The sequence below is a fragment of the Stegostoma tigrinum genome, chromosome 33 (assembly GCF_030684315.1).
Source record: "Stegostoma tigrinum isolate sSteTig4 chromosome 33, sSteTig4.hap1, whole genome shotgun sequence".
In the NCBI taxonomy this organism is placed as follows: domain Eukaryota; kingdom Metazoa; phylum Chordata; class Chondrichthyes; order Orectolobiformes; family Stegostomatidae; genus Stegostoma; species Stegostoma tigrinum.
The window spans coordinates 22970848-22992026 of NC_081386.1; the positions used below are offsets into that span (position 1 = coordinate 22970848).

General features: G+C 42.3%; 1 protein-coding gene across 1 annotated transcript; it reads left to right on the plus strand.

Moving 5' to 3' along the window:
• The first annotated feature begins 6108 nt into the window (after positions 1-6108).
• On the plus strand, positions 6109-20881 carry parp16 (poly (ADP-ribose) polymerase family, member 16). Its single transcript, XM_048562988.1, has 6 exons — positions 6109-6441; positions 10536-10673; positions 13151-13357; positions 14056-14227; positions 16379-16523; positions 19004-20881. Exons 1-6 carry the CDS (start codon positions 6247-6249, stop codon positions 19146-19148), a joined length of 1002 nt encoding a protein of 333 aa, XP_048418945.1. The 5' UTR covers positions 6109-6246; the 3' UTR covers positions 19149-20881.
• The last annotated feature ends 298 nt before the right edge of the window (positions 20882-21179 follow it).

Genomic DNA, 21179 nt, shown 5'->3' on the forward strand with positions numbered 1-21179 from the left:
AAAAATGGTGTGAGAAAATATGAGATTAAGCCATATGTGGTCTTCTAAAATAAGGTCTTTTAGGCTGTATTCAAGGTATTAAAATACATGTTTTCCCAAGTATTTTTGCAAATAGAACCTTATTCTAAGATTATGCAAATAAGCAGTCAAATGTTAGACTAAGTATATGTACAACTTGTACAGCTGAGGTCAGGAATGCCTAAAATAATTCTTGTCCTCACAATACTCTCACGCATATACCCACAGACAAAGTGACATAATTTGCCAAAGGTGTGGGAGTACTGATTTACTACAGTTTTTGAAAATATATGTAATGCAATATTGCAGCATGGGAAGAAGAGATGAGACATAATGCAAGATGAGAAACTCGCACCCAAATTGTGATTACCCAAGCTCATCTTTGCACTGCCATCTACTCATTCTTCCTTTTGTGCTACAGTGAGACCCAGAAGGAAAAATCAGTAGAACTTGTAAAACCTCACTGGTCCGACTTGTTTTGTATCCTTCAAAACAGAGCTCCATTCCAGTTTTATGTTCATTTGCAAGATATTATGACCAGAACTTGGAAGATTTCTCAAATTATTAGTTGCAGCTAGGATACTCCAAAATTGTCAATTTGCCAGATAAGAGGGATCATCTGGCTCCCTTCTCTGTTCGGCTGGCCCCTTTGGTTGTTCACGAAAACAGTAATTTACAACATATCTCCACCCCTCTTTTGTTTATACCTTTATCTCTGACCAAAGGAATTTCTGTTTTCACAGAAATCAACTTAACCAGATGTTCTTCAGTTAACAAAAGTTCGTTGTTTTAAAAATGAGGGGAAATAAAAATGCACACAGCTTAGAAATGAGAAACGAATCCAAAATAATGATAAAAGTTAAAAGACATGTGGTTCAGTCTCTCAGTTAGCTAGAAGAGTAGATAGTGATTTTGGGATTCATGGCTGAGCAGGTTAGGTGAAATGTTTTGTCCTATTTCTTTTGAGTGGCTTGCTGGCTCCTAACACTAAGAATGATGAAATGTCCTCACTCACAATTCAGGTTGGCAGGTGGATGGTTCAAATTGTGACCTTTACTGCACACTAGGGCTAGAACGTAGGCTACTACATATGGTACCTCAGTCCACTGGCACACACAAACTCCTGGGCTCAGCAGTACACCTTCTTTTACAGGCCAATCTTCCACTAGCACACACAGATTCAGGTTAAACTGACTTTTACCTGTTGTAAAATAACAAGGTGTAGAGCTGGATGAACACTGCAGGCCAAGCAGCATCAGAGGAGCAGGAAGACTGATGTTTCGGGTCGAGGCCCTTCTTCAAAAATGGGGGAAGAGAAGGAGAATCTGAAATAAATAGGGCGGGATGGGGAGGAGGATAGAACATGGATAGAGGAAAAGATAGGTGGAGAGGAGACAGACAGGTCAAAGAAGCGGGGATGGAGCCAGTAAAGGTGAGTGTATGTGGGGAGTTAGGGAGCAGATAGGTCAGTCCAGGGAGGACGGACAGGTCAAGGGGACGGGATGAGGTTATTAGGTTGGAGATGGGGGTGGGGCTTGAGGTAGGAGGAGGGGATAGTTGAGAAGAAGGTTAGGGAGGCAGGGACAAGCTGGGCTGGTTTTGGGATGCGGTAGGGGGAGGGGAGATTTTGAAGCTTGTGAAATCCACATTGATATCGTTGGGCTGCAGTGTTCCCAAGTAGAATACGAGGTGCTGTTCCTGCCACATTTGGGTGACATCGTTGTGACACAGCAGGAGGCCCAGGTTGGACATGTCGTCTGAGGAATGGGAGGGGGATTTGAAATGTTTCGTGGCTGGGAAGTGCAGTTGTTTAGTGCGAACCGAGCGTAGGTGTCCTGCAAAGCGGTTCCCAGTCTTCCACTTGGTTTCCCCAATGTAGGGGAGGCCACAACAGGAACAGCAGATGCAGTATACCACATTAGCAGATGTGCAGATGAACATCTGCTTGATGTGGAAAGTCTTCTTGGGGCCTGGAATGGGAGTGAGGGGGGAGGAATAGGGGCAGGTGTAGCACTTCCTGCGGTTGCAGGGAAAAGTGCCGGGTGTGGTGGGGCTGGAGGGGAGTGTGGAGCAGACAAGGGAGTCCTGGAGAGAGTGGTCCCTCCAGAAAGCAGATAGGGGTGGGGAGTGAAAAGTGTCTTTGGTGGTTGGGTCGGATTGCAGATGGTGGAAGTGCCAGAGAATGATGTGTTAGATCCGGAGGTTGGTGGGTTGGTACGTGAGAACGAGGTGGATTCTGTTTTGATTGTTATTGCAGGGAGGTGGTGTGAGGGATGAATTGCAGGAAATGCAGGAGACACTGTTAAGTGTGTTTTCGACCTCGGAGGGGAGGATGTTGCGGTCCTTGAAAAACGAGGACATCTGAGATGTACGGGAATGGAATGCATCATCCTGGGAGCAGATGTGGTGGAGGCAAAGGAATTGGGAATAGGGGATGGCATTTTTGCAGGAAGGTGGGTGGGAGGAGGTGTATTCTAGGTGGCTGTGGGAGTCGGTGGGTTTGAAATGGATATTGGTTTCCAGGTGGTTGCCAGAGATGGAAACAGGGAGGTCCAGGAAGGAGGGAGAGGTATCAGAGACAGTCCAGGTGAATTTAAGGTTAGGGTGGAAAGTGTTGGTGAAGTGGATGAACTGTTTGAGCTCCTTGTGGGAGCACGAGGTGGCGCCGATATAATCTTCAATGTAATGGAGGAAGAGGTGGGGTTTAGGGCCAGTGTAGCTACGGAACAGGGATTGTTCCACATAACCTCCAAAGAGGCAGGCATAGCTTGCACCCATGCGGGTACTCATGGCCACCCCCTTTGTCTGTAGGAAGTGGGAGGAATTGAAAGAGAAGTTGTTGAGGGTGAGGATGAGTTCAGCGAAGCAGATGAGGGTGTTAGTGGAGAGGGACTGGTTGGGCTGGAGGATGTAAAGCAGCCCAAGCTATGCCTGCCTCTTGTACTCCTGTACATCTCAGATGTCCTTGTTTTTCAAGGACCGCAACTTCCCCCCGACAGTGGTTGAGAACGCCCTCGACTGTGTCTCCTGCATTTCCTGCTACTCATCCCTCACAGCCCCTTCCCGCAATGACAACCAAAACAGAATCCCTCTCATTTTCACATACCACCCCACCAACCTCCAAAACCAATGCATCATCCTTCTGACACTTCCGCCATCTGCAATCAGACCCCACCACCAAAGGTATTTTTTCCATCCAACCCTTATCTGCTTTCTGGAGGGACCACTCTCTCCGTGACTCCCTTGTCCGCTCCACAATCCCCTCCCGCCCCACCACAACCGGCACTTTTCCCTGCAACCGCAGGAAGTGCTACACCTGCCCCTACACTTCACCCTCATTCCAGGACCCAAGAAGACTTTCCACATCAAGCAGGTGTTCACCTGCACGTCTGCTAATGTGGTATACTGCATCCGCTGTTCCTGTTGTGGCCTTCTCTACATCGGGGAAACGAAGTGGAGGCTTTGGGACTGCTTTGCAGAACACATACGCTCAGTCACACTAAACAACTGTACCTCCCAGTAGCGAATCATTTCAACTCCCCCTCCCATTCCTCAGATGACATGTCCATCCTAGGCCTCCAGCGGTGCTACAATGATGCCACCTGAAGGTTGCAGGAACAGCAACTCATATTCTGCTTGGGAACCCTGCAGCCCAATGGAATCATTGTGGACTTCACAAGCTTCAAAATCTCCCCTACCACATTCCAAAACCAGCCCAGCTTGTCCCCGCCTCTCTAACCTGTTCTTCCTCACATCTATCCCCTCCTCCCACCTCAAGCCCCACCCCCATCTCCTACCGAATAACCTCATCCTGCCCCCTTGACCTGTCCGTCCTCCCTGGACTGAACTATGTTCTCCCAAACTCCCCACCTACACTCACCTTTACTGGCTCCATCCCCACTTCTTTTAACTGTCTGTCTGCTCTCCACCTATCTTCTCCTCTATCCATGTTCTATCCTCGTCCCCCTCTCTCCCTATTTATTTCAGAATCCCTTTCCCCTCCCCCATTTCTGAAGAAGGGTCTAGGCCCGAAACATCAGCCTTCCTGCTCCTCTGATGCTGCATGGCCTGCTGTGTTCATTCAGCTCTACACCTTGTTACCTCAGATTCTCCAGCGTCTACAGTTCCTACTATCTCTTTTAACCCTTGCACTTTTTTTATTCATTCTTGGGATAAAGGCATCACTGGCTAGGCCAGTATTTATTGCCTTAATTGCCCAGAAAAAGTCAATCGCATTGCTGTGGGTCTGGAGTCACATGCGGGCCCGACCAGGTAAGGATGGTAAGTACATTAGTGAACCCAGATGATTTTTCCAATAATCGTCGATGGATCCATGGTCATCATTAGACTCTTAGTTCCTAATATCTATTGAATTCAAATTCCACCATCTGTCATAGTGGGAATCGAACACAGGTCCGCTGAACATTACCTGGATTTCTGGACTAACAGTCCAGCAATAATACCATTAGGCCAGTGCCTCCCCTTGATTATTTGTGCAATCTTGAAAGGAAGAAATACAATCCATGTCTTTTTTTCCTACTGCTGAATTCTATCCATTAAGAGCACAGCCTGAGATAACACCCAGGAGATTACATTTCAGATTGTAGTATATTGCTCCCTTTTAATCCATCACTTTGAATTTTGACATGTCGTTAGGTGTGACATTCACCTGACAGCCACCAATTTTACAATTGCATCACCTTGTGTGGCTATACCAGTCCTCTTTCTAAAAGAAAACACGTTAGAATTAAAATTTTGGTGTTCATTTGAGGTTATGATCTATGGCCATGACATGAAATATCATTTTGTTTCACTTTGTTTTCTATCTTCTGGGGATTAAACAACAGAGGCTTTCCTGTTCAGGTTATTTATAGTGCAGGTGGAAACAGTTCACATACTCATCATGACTCAAATAGAAAGTACAAATTTCCTGTGTTTGCACCCATTAATATACTGAATAAGACAGATCTCACATTTTCTTAATTACTTACCTGGAATGCTGGTCTCTATTTTCCCACTAGAACGTTGATCATTCTCACTGTTAGTAAGATGACCTCGTCACTAATGATAAATAAATCAATGACTGAAAATGGTAAACACAAAAACTGAAAAACCTGGCCATTTTGTAAATACAGCCTTTCAACTGAGGTACTGTTAAAAAAACTAATCTGCATTGCATGTTTGATAATGTGGAATTCAAACTATAATGTAACATGTGAACACACTTGTAAAAGATATTGACCTGATATTTCAGCCTTTTCAATGTAAATCTCAAAAATCCATCGCTGCATCAACTTGGAGGTCGACTTACATAGGTTTTGCGAGATGTATCAATACAAAATAAGATTGTACAAATAGGATAGATTTGGGAAATGGAATTAGGGAAACAATTTTGACTTGAAATTGTGTTGAAGTATTTATTTTAATCAATCTGATCAGACAAGTTAGGACACATATCTGGTGCAGGTGCAGTTTGAACCCAGGCTTTCTGGCTCAGATGAAAGGAAAGTATCTTTTAAAGTATTTATTTCATTTTTACAGCTTTGGGTGTTATTGAAAGCAATGCTGGAGTATAAGAATTTTCTTTAAAGTAAATAAAAAAATTATTTTGCTCTCAAATCGTATCCTTGAAGCACTACAGCAATGGTAAACAATGTAAATTACAGGTTATCTCAGAAATTGTCCATTATTATGAACTGTTTATGAAGATGCAGCCTTGATAAATATGATAACTTGATAAATACTTAACCACTCACACCTAGAATGAATGAAAGCTCACAAATGGAAAGCACTCCTCACTGAGGAAAGCAGAAAGGCTGTTGGTGAAGGACAGGCAGCACAAAGAGGAAAAAAAAAATCCAAGTGCAGGTTCCTAATTCATTCGAGATGCTTCACACTGGGATGAATTGTTTTAAAAGCAATCAGTGTGAGCTGGGTTTAGTTCTAAGCATAGTTTAAGTGCACAGTTTGCACGAAGGTGAACATTAGCCAGTCCTCCTTTTAGCAAAGCTGTTGTTATATTTTTGAGGAATGAAGGATGGATTTGTGGTAACCATGGTGATGACAGCGGATGCTGACCCGGAACCGGAAGGAGGGCTCACCCAGCCTGACACTTCCTAACAGCTGGAGGGCTCTTAGCCGGGGGGTGAGGGTTCTGCTGGCAGTTTCACTTTATACTTATTATTTGGCGGTTGTTTCCCCTTCCCCCTCCCGGGGGGTGGGGTAAGGATGCCGGCTGAGGCCCAGGCCGTACCCCTGCCCCTAGAGGACACGATGGAGGAGATTGTGCGGAGGGACCTCCTGGCCGCAGACCTCAGGTGCAGCCTCTTCATGTCGGCCCTGCAGAGCTACCGCCGGGACTCGGTGCTCAGGCCCTTTCCGGCCTCTTACTACAGCGGGGACAGCAAGGACTTCGATGGGCTGGTGAGGGAGTGGTGTCGGGGAGCGGTGAGGGGCGCAGGAGGAGGGGCAGGAGAGAGGAGGGGAGAAAGGGGGATGGCGAAGCGGGGTAGGCGGTGTGTGTGTGTGTGTGTGTGTGTGAGATGGGAGGAGTAAGAAGTGGTGAGGTGAGTAAGGGGGGGGATGGGAACAGGGTGGGGATGGTAGGTATGAAGGAAGGTTGGTCTGAGGAGAAGAAAATTGGTGTAGAGGTTCAGGGGAGGTGGGGAAAGGGTAGGGGGAGGAAGGTGGATGTAAGTGAAAGGAGGTGGGGTTACAAAGTGGAGGAGAGGGAGGTATGGGTGAGGGAAAGAGATTTAGGCAGGGGTGGAGGGTGGGTGAGAGGTGGAGTGCACCTGAGGACGTAGGGTGGGTGGATGAAGGGGTTGTGAGAGATTAAATGAGGGCAGTATGGATGTAGGGGAAGCACCTGCTAAGGTGGTTATGGTGGGGTGTGGAGTAAGGATGAGATTGAGCGGTGGCTGAGAGGTGAATAAGTTCTTAAAAAGGTAAGATTGAAAAGGGAAGAAGTGAGACTGAGGTGGTGGGTAAGTCGAGGTGAGGGTTGAGATGTTGGTGATGTGATGTGAGTGAGGGATTGTAGGGAGGTTGGAGGAATTGTGTGCGTGTGTGTGTGTGCGCGCCGCCCCAGCTCTTTTTCTGTCTGCCTGCCTGCGCCTCTCGAATTTTGCAAAAGATGCCCAGGTAGAGTCATAGATGTACAGCACAGAAACAGGCCTTTCAGTCCAATTCGTCCATGCTGATCAGATATCTGAAATTAATCTAGTCCCGTTTGCCAGCATTTGGCCCATATCTCTCTAATCTATTCCTATTCATACACCCAGATGCCTTTTAAATGTAATTGTGCTAGCCTCCCTCACTTCCTCTGGCAGCTCATTGCATACAAGCACTGCCTACTGCATGAAAAAGTTGCTCCTTAGGTCCCTTTGAAATCCTTCCCCTCTAACCTTAAACATATGCCCTCTAGTTTTGGACTCTCCATCCCTGGGAAAAGGCATCGCCTATTCGCTCTATCCATGCCCCTCATGATTTTATAAACCTCGATATGGTCATCCCTCAGCCTCCAACATGCGGGGGAAAATAGCCCCAGCCATTCTGCATAGCTCAAGCCCTCCAACCCAGACAACATCCCTGTAAATCTTTTCTGAACCCTTTCAAGTTTCACGACATCCTTCCTCCGATTTGCTTTCATAATGCTGGTCAAAATAACTTGACAACTTGGAAAACTGAGATAGCAAGAACTGCAGATGCTGGAGTCAGAGATAACAAAGTGTGGAGTTGGCAGAACAGCAGGCCAGGCAGCAGTTTCTCTGCTGCCTGGCCTGCTCTGTTTCTCAAACTCCACACTTTAACTCATATAACTGTGTACCTTAAGAATGGTCTGAAGTTTTACCATAGAGAAAAGGATCTCCAGGGGCAGATTCCGCAGGGATATGTTGCATTTAGACGGGCAGATATTCAGCACTCTCTCTGGAAAGCATTGAATTCCTGATAAATATGAAGCATTTTATACAGAAGGATGCAACATTTGGAGGGTTAATATTAAGGCATGTTATCAAAGAAATGTTACTGCTGTGTTGAACACAAGGCATGGTGGACAGGAATGCCCTGCATTCACAAACTGAGACTAATTATACAAGAGGTGCTGTGCTTGTAGGAGAAATGTAGGACATGGTTTACAGGGATGCACTTCATTTGGGGAAATGGAAGAGGATTCAATTAGTTTTTATTTTAGGTTGAGCTATGTAGGACAATGGATATGAAGTGGTGTATTCAGATTTCCAGAAAGTATTTGATAATAATCCCCAATGAAAGGTGGCTGATGTTGAAGACATTGAGAAATTGAGTGTAACATAGCCAAATGGTGAAGCAAGGAAAATAAAGGGAACTGGGCAGTCTCTAATGTGTTCCTTTGAAGCATCTTGGTATGTTTTATTGTGATGTGAAATGCTTAATCATATTTTCAGACCCTTTGAATGAGTGAGCACTGAAGCCTTTTTTTAAAAACAGTAAATATGAGTACTGGTTTCTGCTTTGGTCACCATTAGAGGAATGATCAAGCTGTAGCAGCAGTGTTTTTTAAATAAAATCCACGTGGGATTGGTTTAGGGGAAAAAGATTGAAAACTTTAATCTTTATGCCTGGAAAAGGATCTTGAGAAAATGAAAATGTGTAAAATGGACTTTATTCAGAAGCATTAATTCCAAGTCTGTTTGCATATCACAAGAAAATGTCAAAGCAAACACTGTTGAAAGGAGAAGTTAGAACAAATGTCAGGATGACCTTTACACAAAGAATAACGATCATTAGGAATGGCTACAGTGTAGAGGTATACACTTTAAACACATTCAAGAGCGAGCTAGATGACATAATAGTTCTATTTTTGTGAATTTTCTTTTTACTAATTCATAAGGATATGGCTATCTCTGTCAAGACTATCACTTATCATCGTACCCACCTTGGAGAAGGTAGTCATGAGTCATCTGTCAGAACTGCTGCAGTTTGTGGTGTTTTGATACAACTGGGTACCTTGAGGCCTTTTCAAAGACCATGTGCATCTGGAGGCTTTTTGGCCAGACTGCATAAAGATGGTACATTTACTTCTGTAAAGGCCATTTGGGCACATTTCAGTTTTGCTGATGATCTGCAGTTTCATGACACTAGCTTTTTATTCCAATTGATTTTAATGAACAGAATTTAATTTTCCCAATTACTGGGATGGGAATTGAATTTGCCTGCTGGATTGTTAGCCCTGTAATATAAACATATGCTACTGTACTTCACTCATGGGGCCAAATGAGCAGCCACTAGATTTGTGTCTATCTTATTGTTCTGCAGTGCCAGGTAATATATGGTCATTATTGTTTAGAAAGTAGGTGGCAGAGTCAGAAGATGGTGTTTTTCTACATTGCAATGATTGCATTGAACTGTATTTAAGAGCAGATACTGGAAATTGGTCGTGTAAAATTCATATGATACACAGATAAAATTTGAGATATGCCGATGACAAATCATTCGTCAGATATCTTTGTCATATTTAAAACAGGGAAAACAAAAATCTGTTCATATGGTATTACGCATCCAGCAATTTAGTACTTCCTCAGTACCGCTTTGTCAATCTAGATTTTGTGTTCAAGTCTCTGAAGTGAGTCTTAAGCTTGCAACCCTCAGCCAGGTGATCATGTACTAGTCCTCACCCACATCAGACAATGTGCAACCACTTGGAGCAAGGAGTACAGTAGTTAAAGACAGTCAATTCTTTGCTATTACATGTGATTGAGTTTGGAATTTTTGCTGAGTTGAGCTGTTTGTTTTAATTTTGGTGCATTTCACTGGAAATAACCAATGCAAAAGCATTGTGGAATGTTAAATGCATATTAGTTAGCAGAGTTGACTTTTGGAATCTTTTGCAGGAGTTGAAAAAAAACATTGTGTTTAAAGCTGGCCTGCACTGAGTCTAAATAATAACCATTGGTAGGATGTCGTCCAGTTCCAATGGTTTGCAAGTTTTCAAATGGATCCTAAAAGTGACACTGATTTTTGCTTTGACTATAAAGACAGAATCAAAAGACTTTTAAAACTTTAAGATATACATTTTAAGCTTATTTGGAATCTGACTATTGAACACATATATTTAGTAAATGGTTTTTCTTATGCCTAAAACTAATTTTCACTAATTTAAGGTCAGTGACTCAGTTGGTGGATTAACAGGTTTTTCACAAAAAGAAAACTTTTAATCAATTTGCCTGTATTAGTCAGTCTGAACCAAGTTACCGCTCTTAAACATATCAGAGGTTTTTAAAAAAATGCTGCCTACTTGTATTCTGTTTTGTGGCAGATTTTGTTTTTGCATGCCTGTAAGTGGTTTGGGGATGTGTGTGGAAAAGAATGCCACTTCTCGAGGTGATGCAATTTTGAGTGCATATTGCATCAGACACCCTCATTGCATCCAAAATGGAAACTCTGTATTCTGATCTTTTAATGGTACTGTTGACTGTTAGATTTCTGTGCTGAACATTTGACATATTTTTGGACTGACAGATTTTGTCTCTTTGCAGCTTGCTGATGCTCAAAATCTGCCAAATTTAAAACAGTTGCTACACTCTGGATTAAACCCACATAAAAGGACCCTAGAACTTCTCAGCTGGGCCTGTTTGTCAAAAAACCTGACCATCAAATGTTTGGGGAAAAAGGGGGTAAGAACCCGTTTGAATGATTTATTAGAAATGTTGAACTGTTGTTCACCTGGTATTGAAATTTTCTACAGTCGTGACTGCCTATACCCACGGGTATAAATTCAGTTGTTTCTCACCAAGTTGCACACTATCCAGAGGTGGAAACATGCCAACCCTTTGTGTATTAGAATTGTGGAACTGCCTACCTAGCAGCACTGAGAGTACCTTCACCATACAGGTGATAGCAATTTAACAAGGCATCTACACTTTTAAGGGCAGATAGGGATGGGCATTAATGCTGGCCTTGGCAGCAGTGGCCATATTCTATTAATTAAAGAATATTTCAGATAACAAAATTTATTGAAGCAGAAATCACAGAATAGTTGTACCAGGATGCAATGTCTTTTTCTCAATTTTAGCACAAGCCAAAGTTTTGGAGTCTTGAGGTTTTCAGGCAGCCATGGTCACCACGGGGCACTGAGTGAGTTATAATTGCTGCACTTACTCTCCAATAGGCAGTGCACCTCTCCTCCAAAACACTCAAGTCATGATGGTGTTTGTGGGAGAAACTTTGGAAAGCGAAATGTATGTTTGCAGAACTGCCGTATCAGAACTATAGGTATACCAGGTACTGTGCACAGTGACGTGCATGACATGCTGTTTGAGTGTATGTGTAGGAGTTAACAATCGTACAGAGATGGGTGTAGCCATCCTGCATTTGAATGCAGCCAGGACTTGTTGCAGAATAACATTTTTAGATTCGATTGTGAATTTTAGAAACTTATTGGATATTTTACTCCTCCATTTTAAGTGTTTTAATTGTCTGTTACTTTTTAACTAGAACTTTGGATGTTACTGCTGGAAATTGGCCTTGTCAAAAAAGTTTTCATTAATGAACTGGACTGTTGATTGCTGCACCTGTGGGTTACTCTGAGTGTGCTCTATTTACTAAACAGAATAAGTGAGCTAGCCCTGAAACTGGGGGAAACATACTCTTACAACAAAGATTACTAACTGTGATAATGGGAACTGCAGATGCTGGAGAATCCAAGACAGTAAAATGTGAGGCTGGATGAACACAGCAGGCCCAGCAGCATCTCAGGAGCACAAAAGCTGACGTTTCGGGCCTAGACCCTTCATCAGAGATGGGGATGGGGTGAGGGTTCTGGAATAGATAGGGAGAGAGGGGGAGGCGGACCGAAGATGGAGAGAAAAGAAGATAGGTGGGGAGGTAGGGAGGGGATAGGTCAGTCCAGGGAAGACAGACAGGTCAAGGAGGTGGGATGAGGTTAGTAGGTAGGAGATGGAGGTGCGGCTTGAGGTGGGAGGAAGGGGTGGGTGAGAGGAAGAACAGGTTAGGGAGGCAGAGACAGGTTGGGCTGGTTTTGGGATGCACTGGGGGGAGGGGATGAGCTGGGCTGGTTGTGTGGTGCAGTGGGGGGAGGGGACGAACTGGGCTGGTTTTGGGATGCGGTGGGGGAAGGGATCTTCGGTCTGCCTCCCCCTTTCCCTATTTATTCCAGAACCCTCACCCCATCCCCATCTCTGATGGGTCTAGGCCCAAAACGTCAGCTTTTGTGCTCCTGAGATGCTGCTGGGCCTGCTGTGTTCATCCAGCCTCACATTTTATTGTCAAAGATTACTAACTGCCATTTTGTAAATCTCAGGACAGCTTTGCTAGTACTACTTGTAGTAGTTGCTAGTACTGCTTGTGCTCCTGAGATGCTGCTTGGCCTGCTGTGTTCATCCAGCTCCGCACTTTGTTATCTTGGATTCTCCAGCATCTGCAGTTCCCATTATCTTTGCTAGTACTTACAGGTTAATAGATATATTAGGGCAGCAAACTTTGGGCCATTTGCTGTGTGCATTCTGGCCATATGGATTGAAGAAAAAGCTTATTAGCTAGTGGTCTTGTTTGAGTACTACTTTTTAACCTTTTGTGGGCATGGGGTTTGACGGATATCCAGGTTCATGGGGATCAGTGTCGGGTTCCTGGAAAGGATTTTCTACCAGTGTTCAAAGTAGAGTTTGTACATTACCTTTCTACACAAATTATAATGGCCAAAACAGATAATGTGTTTTGTTTAATGGGAGGAAATGCATCTTTCTGAGTCTAGATGGTGTGCAGCTTGAATTTGAAGTTTTACGTGTAACTATCTCTCTACTTCAAAGCAATAGACATAGCGACGATTTTCCCCATGGTGGGTTTGCAAGTTTAACATATTACTAGTAGACAGGGGTATAAAATATGAGTAGGAATCTGGATTCATTGCTCAGAAGGCTCATCTGTCTGCACTGCACTACAAGTTGTTGTATTGAGATGTATTAACAACCTGCTCATGGTCATGGATAGAAGAGTGAATAGGAAGGAGTGAATAAAATGTTGCCTGACCCCACTCTCCTATGTCATTGCCATCAAATACAAAAGCTTCACTGCATTAGTTTGTTTTTGTTGCAGGGGTGACTTTTTGTAACAGGAAATCTTGTTTGTGTTCTAGTATGAAGAAATCCAGGAACTCACTGGGTTCACGACACCCTCTGCTGCTACTCCCGACTTCTTGTTTGAGATTGTTTACTGTGATCAGATGAATGCCAAGTTTGAGGAAACCAAAGGAGACCGAGATCTCATCTATGCATTTCATGGGAGCCGACTTGAGAACTTTTATTCCATTATTCATTGTGGTTTACAGTGTCACCTAAACAAGGTGAGGAATTCATTATTAATCGGCTCTACCACCTCTTGAAAAAACATTAAATCTCATTTTATCACAAAAGAAGGGTGTGAATAGTAGCATTAGCATTACAATTGACACTTGTGCTTAGTTACACATTGGTATTGTGTCATACCCTCTCGTTTTCCTTTGCCCTGTCTTGGAGTGATCCATGCAACACCGTTACTGAGTACTTCTAACTGACAACATTTGTACCTTTTGTCCCCGCATGCACTCTCTCTTGCTTATTATCCCTCACTCATCCTGTCTGGCTTGATGTCACCTTGCTTTCTCTTTTTTTAATTGTTCTCACACTGGGGCAACACTCTCACATCCCCCTTTGTTGAACATCAAACCTTTGATCTTTGTGCTTACCTTGGACCTTAAAATAGACAAGAAATTGATAGAGTTCACCAGCTAAGCAGTGTTTAACTGCACAGAAATTACAACAATGAAGCAGCTTCCTTGGTCCAAGCTGTCTATATATTGTTTTTTATCTTTCATTTGAATAATACACTGAATCCATCTACAGACATACTTTTGACACGGATAACCCCTTCAAAAGAATTGCAAAGGACATAACAAGTATTAGAACACAGAAAAGTACAGCACAGTACAGGCCCTTCGGCCCACGAAGCTTGACTTTGTTCACTTGCTGTGCAAGTTTATTTGTGTTCATCTTTTCTTCATAGACGTCTCTCTTTGGGGAAGGAACATATCTTACCAGTGATCTGAGCTTGGCTCTTTTGTACAGTCCTCATGGTAATGGCTGGCACCAAAGCATTCTGGGACCTGTCCTTAGCTGTGTTGCAGTTTGTGAGATCATTGACCATCCTGATGTTAAATGCCAAGTTAAAGGAAAAGGTATCATTTATTTTGAATCTTGGCACAAATATTTTGTAGTGTAGAGCTGGATGAACACAGCAGGAAAGCTGATATTTGGGGCCTAGACCCCCCTCCTAGGCCCGAAATGTCAGCCTTCCTGCTCCTCTGCTGCTTGGCCTGCTGTATTCGTCCAGCTCTGCACCTTGTTATCTCAGATTCTCTAGCATCTGCAGTTCCTACTATTTTTGAAACAAATATTTTGTAAATGATTTGAGTCATGACTGTTAAACCTGTGCAGAATTACCTGTTTTGTATTTATGCTTGATTAGTTATTAGCTATTAGTAATTGAGTACACGAGATTAAGCAGTAAAACAATTAAAATTCTTGAAGATAATTAAAGATTTTATCAGATATTTGAAAGCCATTCGTCTATTTGAAGAGTCCCCAGCGAAGGATCATAACATAATTTGAGCTCAGATTACACCTAGATGATGTTGGGAGCTCCTGCATTGTCGAAAATGAGATGAATCTGGAGCTCCTTCAAAGACCTGTTCAAATCAGGTTCATTCATAATTCTGGAACCAATCCATAGGCCCAAATAATCAGTGATGGAGGAGTACCCACCGCTGAAAGAGATTTTAAACTACTCCATACAAATTTACAACTTCTGATCCTGGTTTAAGAATAAACAGAGTTGAAAGGCCATGTGCCAAGTGGTATGTGCAACAAAACTGTTTCCCGTTCTTTATGAACTGAAGATACGTCTCTTCGGGTTTTTTTTAAAATTTCTTCGCTTTTAAATGGGCCAGTCAGTCCCTACACAGCATAAGTTTTCCCCACCCTTCAGACTGAAAATGTTTACTCCTACTGCTGCACCCCCCCCCCCCCAAACATCTGGACAGTAGCCGTTGCCTCTGACATTAGAACATAGAACATTACAGCACAGTACAGGCCCTTCGGCCCTCGATGTTGTGCCGACCTGTCGTACCGATCTCAAGCCCATCTAACCTATCCTATTCCATGTACGTCCATATGCTTATCCAATGACGACTTAAATGTACCTAAAGTTGGTGAATCTACTACCGTTGCAGGCAAAGCATTCCATTCCCTTACTACTGTCTGAGTAAAGAAACTACCTCTGACATCTGTCCTATATCTTTCACCCCTCAATTTAAAGCTATGCCCCCTCATGCTCTCCGTCACCATCCTAGGAAAAAGGCTCTCCCTATCCACCCTATCTAACCCTCTGATTATTTTATATGTTTCAATTAAGTCACCTCTCAACTTTCTTCTCTCTCATGAAAACAGCCTCAAGACCCTCAGCCTTTCCTCGTAAGCCCTTCCCTTTCTACTCCTCAACAATGTCAGCCTCCCTTGACTTCTAAGTGTGTTCAGCACCTCATCTTGCTGCAACCCCCTGCTGCAAAACCATAACACTGCAACATCCCTCTCAGCCCACCCCACCTGATCAAGCCCTCTTGCTCTTACAGAGTAAGTGGACACAAATTTAAAACTGAGAGGCAAAGGAACTTCTGGAGGGCAGTGAATGTCTAAAATTTCCAACTCCGGAGAGCTGTGGACACGAGATCCCTGGAAGTATTTAAAGAGGAGCTAGATAGATAGATAGATAGATTTTTGAAATACTGGGGAGTTGAGGGCTGTGCTGAACTGACACAACAGAGGAGTTGAGACCTGATGCCCTCCAGCCATGATTTTATAGAATAGCAGACAGGCATGAGGGGCTGAATGGTCTACTTCTACTTCTTCTCCTATTCCTACTCCTTAACGTTTTTATGGAATAAAGATAGTTTTATGGACTTGAGGTGCAGATCAACTGTGATTTAATTCAGTGGTGGAAAAACTTGAGGGACTGAACGATTAACTCCTGATACCAGATTAATTCCTTTTGACGTAGGTTTTGAAACAAATCAGTCTTTTTTTCCCCCTTGGTAGGGATTTCCTGACAATCTTAATTTTATTGTAATCTTCAACATCTGGTGCATTATTGCAGCTGCATCATTAGAAATAATATCAGCCACAAGCCGAGTGACAAAACAACGAGAAATTCTTGGGCTCGATGATGTTTGACATCGTATTACTGAATCTCATGGATTTATTCAATAGATAACTTACTTACTTTTTGGACCTTTCTTAATGTTTGTGAGTGCCTGTTGCTTCCTTGATTCCAGATGCCGGTGGCATAGATCGCCGAAGAGCAAGAGTCCGAAACAGTGAAGGTGGGGATGTTCCACAAAAGTACTTTGTGGTCACAAACAACCAGCTCCTGAGAGTAAAATATCTACTCATTTATTCTGAGAAGTTGCACCGAAGGAGGTAAACTTACTTTCTTTACCGAATCTTTACAAAGCTTTCAAACCGTTTGGACAGCATGGTGGCTTAGTGGTTAGCACTGTTGCCTCAGCACCAGGGACCCAGGTTTGAATCCAGCCTCAGGTGACTGTCTGTGTGGAATTGGCACATTCTCCTTGTGTCTGCGTAGGTTTCCTCTGGTACTCAGATTTCTGCCCACAGTCCAAAGATCTGCAGGTTTATTAGATTGGCCGTGGTAAAATCCCTGGATTCTATGAGCAAGTGCAAATTGGGTGGATTAGCCATGAGAAATGCAGGGTTACAGGGATAGGGTGGAGGGGGGGAGGACTAGGTCTGGGCAGTATGCTGTTCAAAGGGTTGGTGTGGTCTCAGTGCGATCAGTGGTCTGCTTCCACAATGGAGATGGTTCTATGATTCTATATCATTGAACTCTTTCTGACTTGTGAATTCAGTGAGATTTAAAAAAAAGCTTTCTTTTTCGAATGGCAGGGGGCAATGACCAATTTGGATTTTGGGATTGCCTCATTTAGGCCACAGTTACGTCATATAAATTATGTGGAAATGTTTACTTTGGTCTTAACTGGCACTTTTGGGTGTAAAATTCTGGTACTTGAACAAACGTTGGTTTAGTGGTTGAGTTATCAGATGTTTGGTACTTCTGTCATGTAACACTCATGAGCAAGTATGCTGAAGTTTTATTTTTGCAAATGTTTGCATTTGGTGCTGATGTTAAGGATGTGAAAATGAATGCCTTACATGGTGTAGAGTGCCCAGTTGATGGAAGCATTCCATTTTGTTGCAGATAAGTGTGGAGCTGGAGGAACAATGAAGATTTCTGAAGAATGGTCTTGAACCGAAATGCCAGCTTCCCTGCTCCTCTGCCGCCTGGCCTGCTGTGCTCCTCCAGCTCCATACTGTTATCTCAGACTCCAGCATCAGCAGTTCTTATTGTCCCATTTTGCTGCAGTATTTGTTGCTTTTGACTTTCTCAATGATACAAAACACTTGCCTCAACAGGTGTATATTCTGACTTTGAGAAGTTTAGTTGTTTATTTATTTATGTTTTCATAAAATATTTATATAAGATTGGGTGATTGCCCAATGACTGCATCTGTTTTGTGAGTGCATGACTAACTGGATTTTGGGTAGTCAGTCTTTGACAAGTTGCAGAGGGGTCAAAGTGCGAGTTTCATTGATGCTTTGATAATTTAGGGAGGGGAAATGTGGAGGTTGTGTGGTACTGGACACTGGGCAACAAAAGGGGGAACAATAGATGGTATGATTTATACTGTACACAACCTTTGGTGCACTACACTAGCAAGTCTATTGTTGGAAGAGTGACTAATGGGTTTTTTAAGTTCATTCATGGGATGAGGGCATTGCTGGCCAGGCAGCATTTTATTGGCCAGAGGGCAGTTAAGAGTCACTCACATTGCTGTGGGTCTGGAGTCACGTGTAGGCCAGACCAGGTAAAGATGGCACAGAAACAAAGTTGCTGGAAAAGTTCAGTGGGTCTGGCAGCATCAGTGAAGGGAAAAACAGACTTAACATTTCAGGTCCAGCGACCCTTTCTCAGCACTTTCCTTCCCTAATAGGTATTCGTGAACCAGATGGGTTTTTCCAGCAATTGGCAATGGATTCATAGTCATCGTTAGACTCTTAATTCCAGATATTTATTGGTTTCAAATTCTATCATCTGTCATGGCAGGATTCGAACCCATGTCCACAGAACATTATCTGGATCTCTGGATTAACAGTACAGTGATAATACCACTAGGCTATCACCTCCCCCAACACCCAAGAATAGATGACTTGGGGTAGCAATGGCTGTTCTTTCTTTAAGAATCTCAATCCGATCCTAATTTGTGTCCAATTAGTTCACTTCTGTTACTGGACTCACGACAAGAAGCAGTCAGTCAGCCTACTCTTAAGGGGCAGGTTGCCTTTCTTAAAGTTTTAATCAGCCTCTGACTTAGTCCTCTGGAAACCTGACAGCTGAAGAAAGGCAAGGATGACATCAAGAGTAGATAAATGCTGCTTTTTGGCCCCTCAAGCTGCTTGTCAACTCCACCCCTGCTAACAGGTGATGTACTGCTGGGTTTCCCATTCGAATCCTGTACCTCTGCCTACGCAAACTATTGCTATCAAGGTTCAGGTTGTAACGAAAGAAATGGTCTTCAGACGCCTGAAGATTTAAAGACATTTCTCATTCCTTTAGACACTGAAATTCATTGTTCTTTAGTTCCTGACCTAAGTCCATATGTATAGTATTGATTGTGATCGCTGTTTTAAAATGCTCAAAAGATTCTGTATGTGTCTGATTTCAGCATATTTCACGTAACAGAAGATTTCATATTTTTGAATTACTTATTGCCACATTCTGAAGTATTTTAAAGTTAAAGCCTTTCTTTTACAAAGGATAAGAAGTTAAATACTTCCATTGCAAAGTGTAGTAATAATTATGTTCTGTTTTAATATTGCAGACCCACAAAGCAGCCATCCTGGATCTCTCAGCATAGTTTTGTAGTGATGATGATGCTGTATTTGTTGCTGCTGATAGCTATTGGTGCCTGTAACTCACCAACTTTCCAGTATTACTGGAATCGATTTCTTGAATCAAAGCGATGAGTTTGTTGCTGCAGTGTTGTTTACTGCTCAAAACACGGACATGCACTACACTACTTACCTGATGCCTTAGACACCGATTTGCAGAAAGGCACAAGTTTGGACCAAGAAGAATTTCTTTTTCAAGAAAATAGATAACTTGCTGTGCCAAGAATGTTGTTTAGATTTGGAATCCCTGTGCTGTTTAATGGTTGTATTTAGTTCTGAATAGTCTGCACTTTGTGTTGCCTATGCGTATTGGCTGACTACAAGGAAATGGAGCTACTTTGTTTCTAATTTTTAACCAGACTCTGATTTTTCACCCCTGTGCTTAATGTGGTGCAGGCATACAATCACATGCCTCTTGCATTGGCCCCACCAAATAGTCAGTGCATCTTATTGACAATGAGCCTCTTCTACATTAGAGGTAATTTGAACGACTGCATTTGGAGTTATACTGTCAGTTTTAAAATTCTGACCTTGGTACCCATCAGTGAGAAGACATCATTGTGGCTCTGAAGTGACCCAACTACGAGATAAAGACATTAGGAAAGCTTTATTTGTTCTGTTGTGATGCAAATCTCATTAGCACATGGCTTTCCTAGTGTCTTAAGAAGCCTATTTTAGATGTTCTCAACAGTAATAGTTTTATTTATAGCGTATTTGACATTAAAAGAGCAGCAATGTCCCAGTAACAGGCTCACTGTTTGTTCTCCCTGCATTCTTTTTTAAAAGTTCCACAAAGAAACCTTTGGGGAGTAAACAAGGGCTATGAGCAAATAAAGAATTTACAGTGAATAATTTTTGTACTATACCATACATTTTGTATCCTTGGACAGAAATGTCATGCAAAGTTTGATATTAGTAAGCTGTGCAACAGTAATTTGCCCACTATTTTTCGAAGCATACAATGTATCCCGCATGAATTACAGTCAAAACTTTCTGTTTTTAAGTATAAACTGAAAGGTTTAATAGATCAGATATGAAGGGCAGCCTTTAAGCTGTAAAGTAAGTTTATTCTTTGACTGAAATCACTTCAGTGACTCAGTTACCTGCAGCTTTAATGGCTTTTACATTAGCACCCACTACTGTAACCTAACGTGGGGATTGTTTATCTGTCTATATAAGGAATACCAAGAGTAATGAGTATTTCCAGCCTGTATATTTTTTAATGTGTAATTTTAGATTTTGTCTACATTAACATATAGCATCAATAAATTTGAATTAGGAAAGGAGATGTTTGGCAAACTGATACCCTCTATTATTGTGATCCTGTATTGCTTAATCTAATAACATTGAGTATACCGAAAATCCAGTCAAAGCAAGATTTGCTATTCATCTAGGAACTGTTTGGAATCTTAATCTGCTTGCTTTGTTCTGGTTTCAGTTTACCTCAGCATATCTTTACAGTTTCTGAATATTTGGTTACCAATCGGATATTGAATCTGGTGTAATTTCAATGTTATGTCTTTGGGAGGTCAAATTTTGTATTCTGTTTATTGAAAGGGAAATTGTTACTTAAATATCTTTCATCATTTTTACTACTTTATAAAAAAGAAACACACGCACAACTGTTCATCTGGTGAGGGGCTGGGTATTTTGCTTTCAAGTCTTTCTATAATATCATTTCCAGATTCTGAATATTCGACACAAAAGTCAGTTATTTCCAGACTGACTCTCTATTGAAAGTCATAATAGAAAGCTACACTCTATCTTCTGCATTAATTAAAAAGGGATCATATCCAGTAGCCTTTAAACTTCCTGGTGTTGCTTTCGTACGTCTTTTATATTGGTGTAAGAATGTAAATGAAATAGTATAGGAAATATGATAATTTGATGAAAGCCAATTAATTTTTCACCCGAAGTGCAGAATTAAAATTACATTGGGTCAGATTTGAATATGGTTTCCTTTTGTCAGTAGGAATAGCACAATCAAGTATTTGGTTATGAGTGCCTACATTGATTGAATCTTGTGCTTCAAGATATTCCCACTGTTTTTCCATTGAGGGTAAATCAGTGCATCGCTTTGTTATCTTGCAAGAATCTATTTTGAAG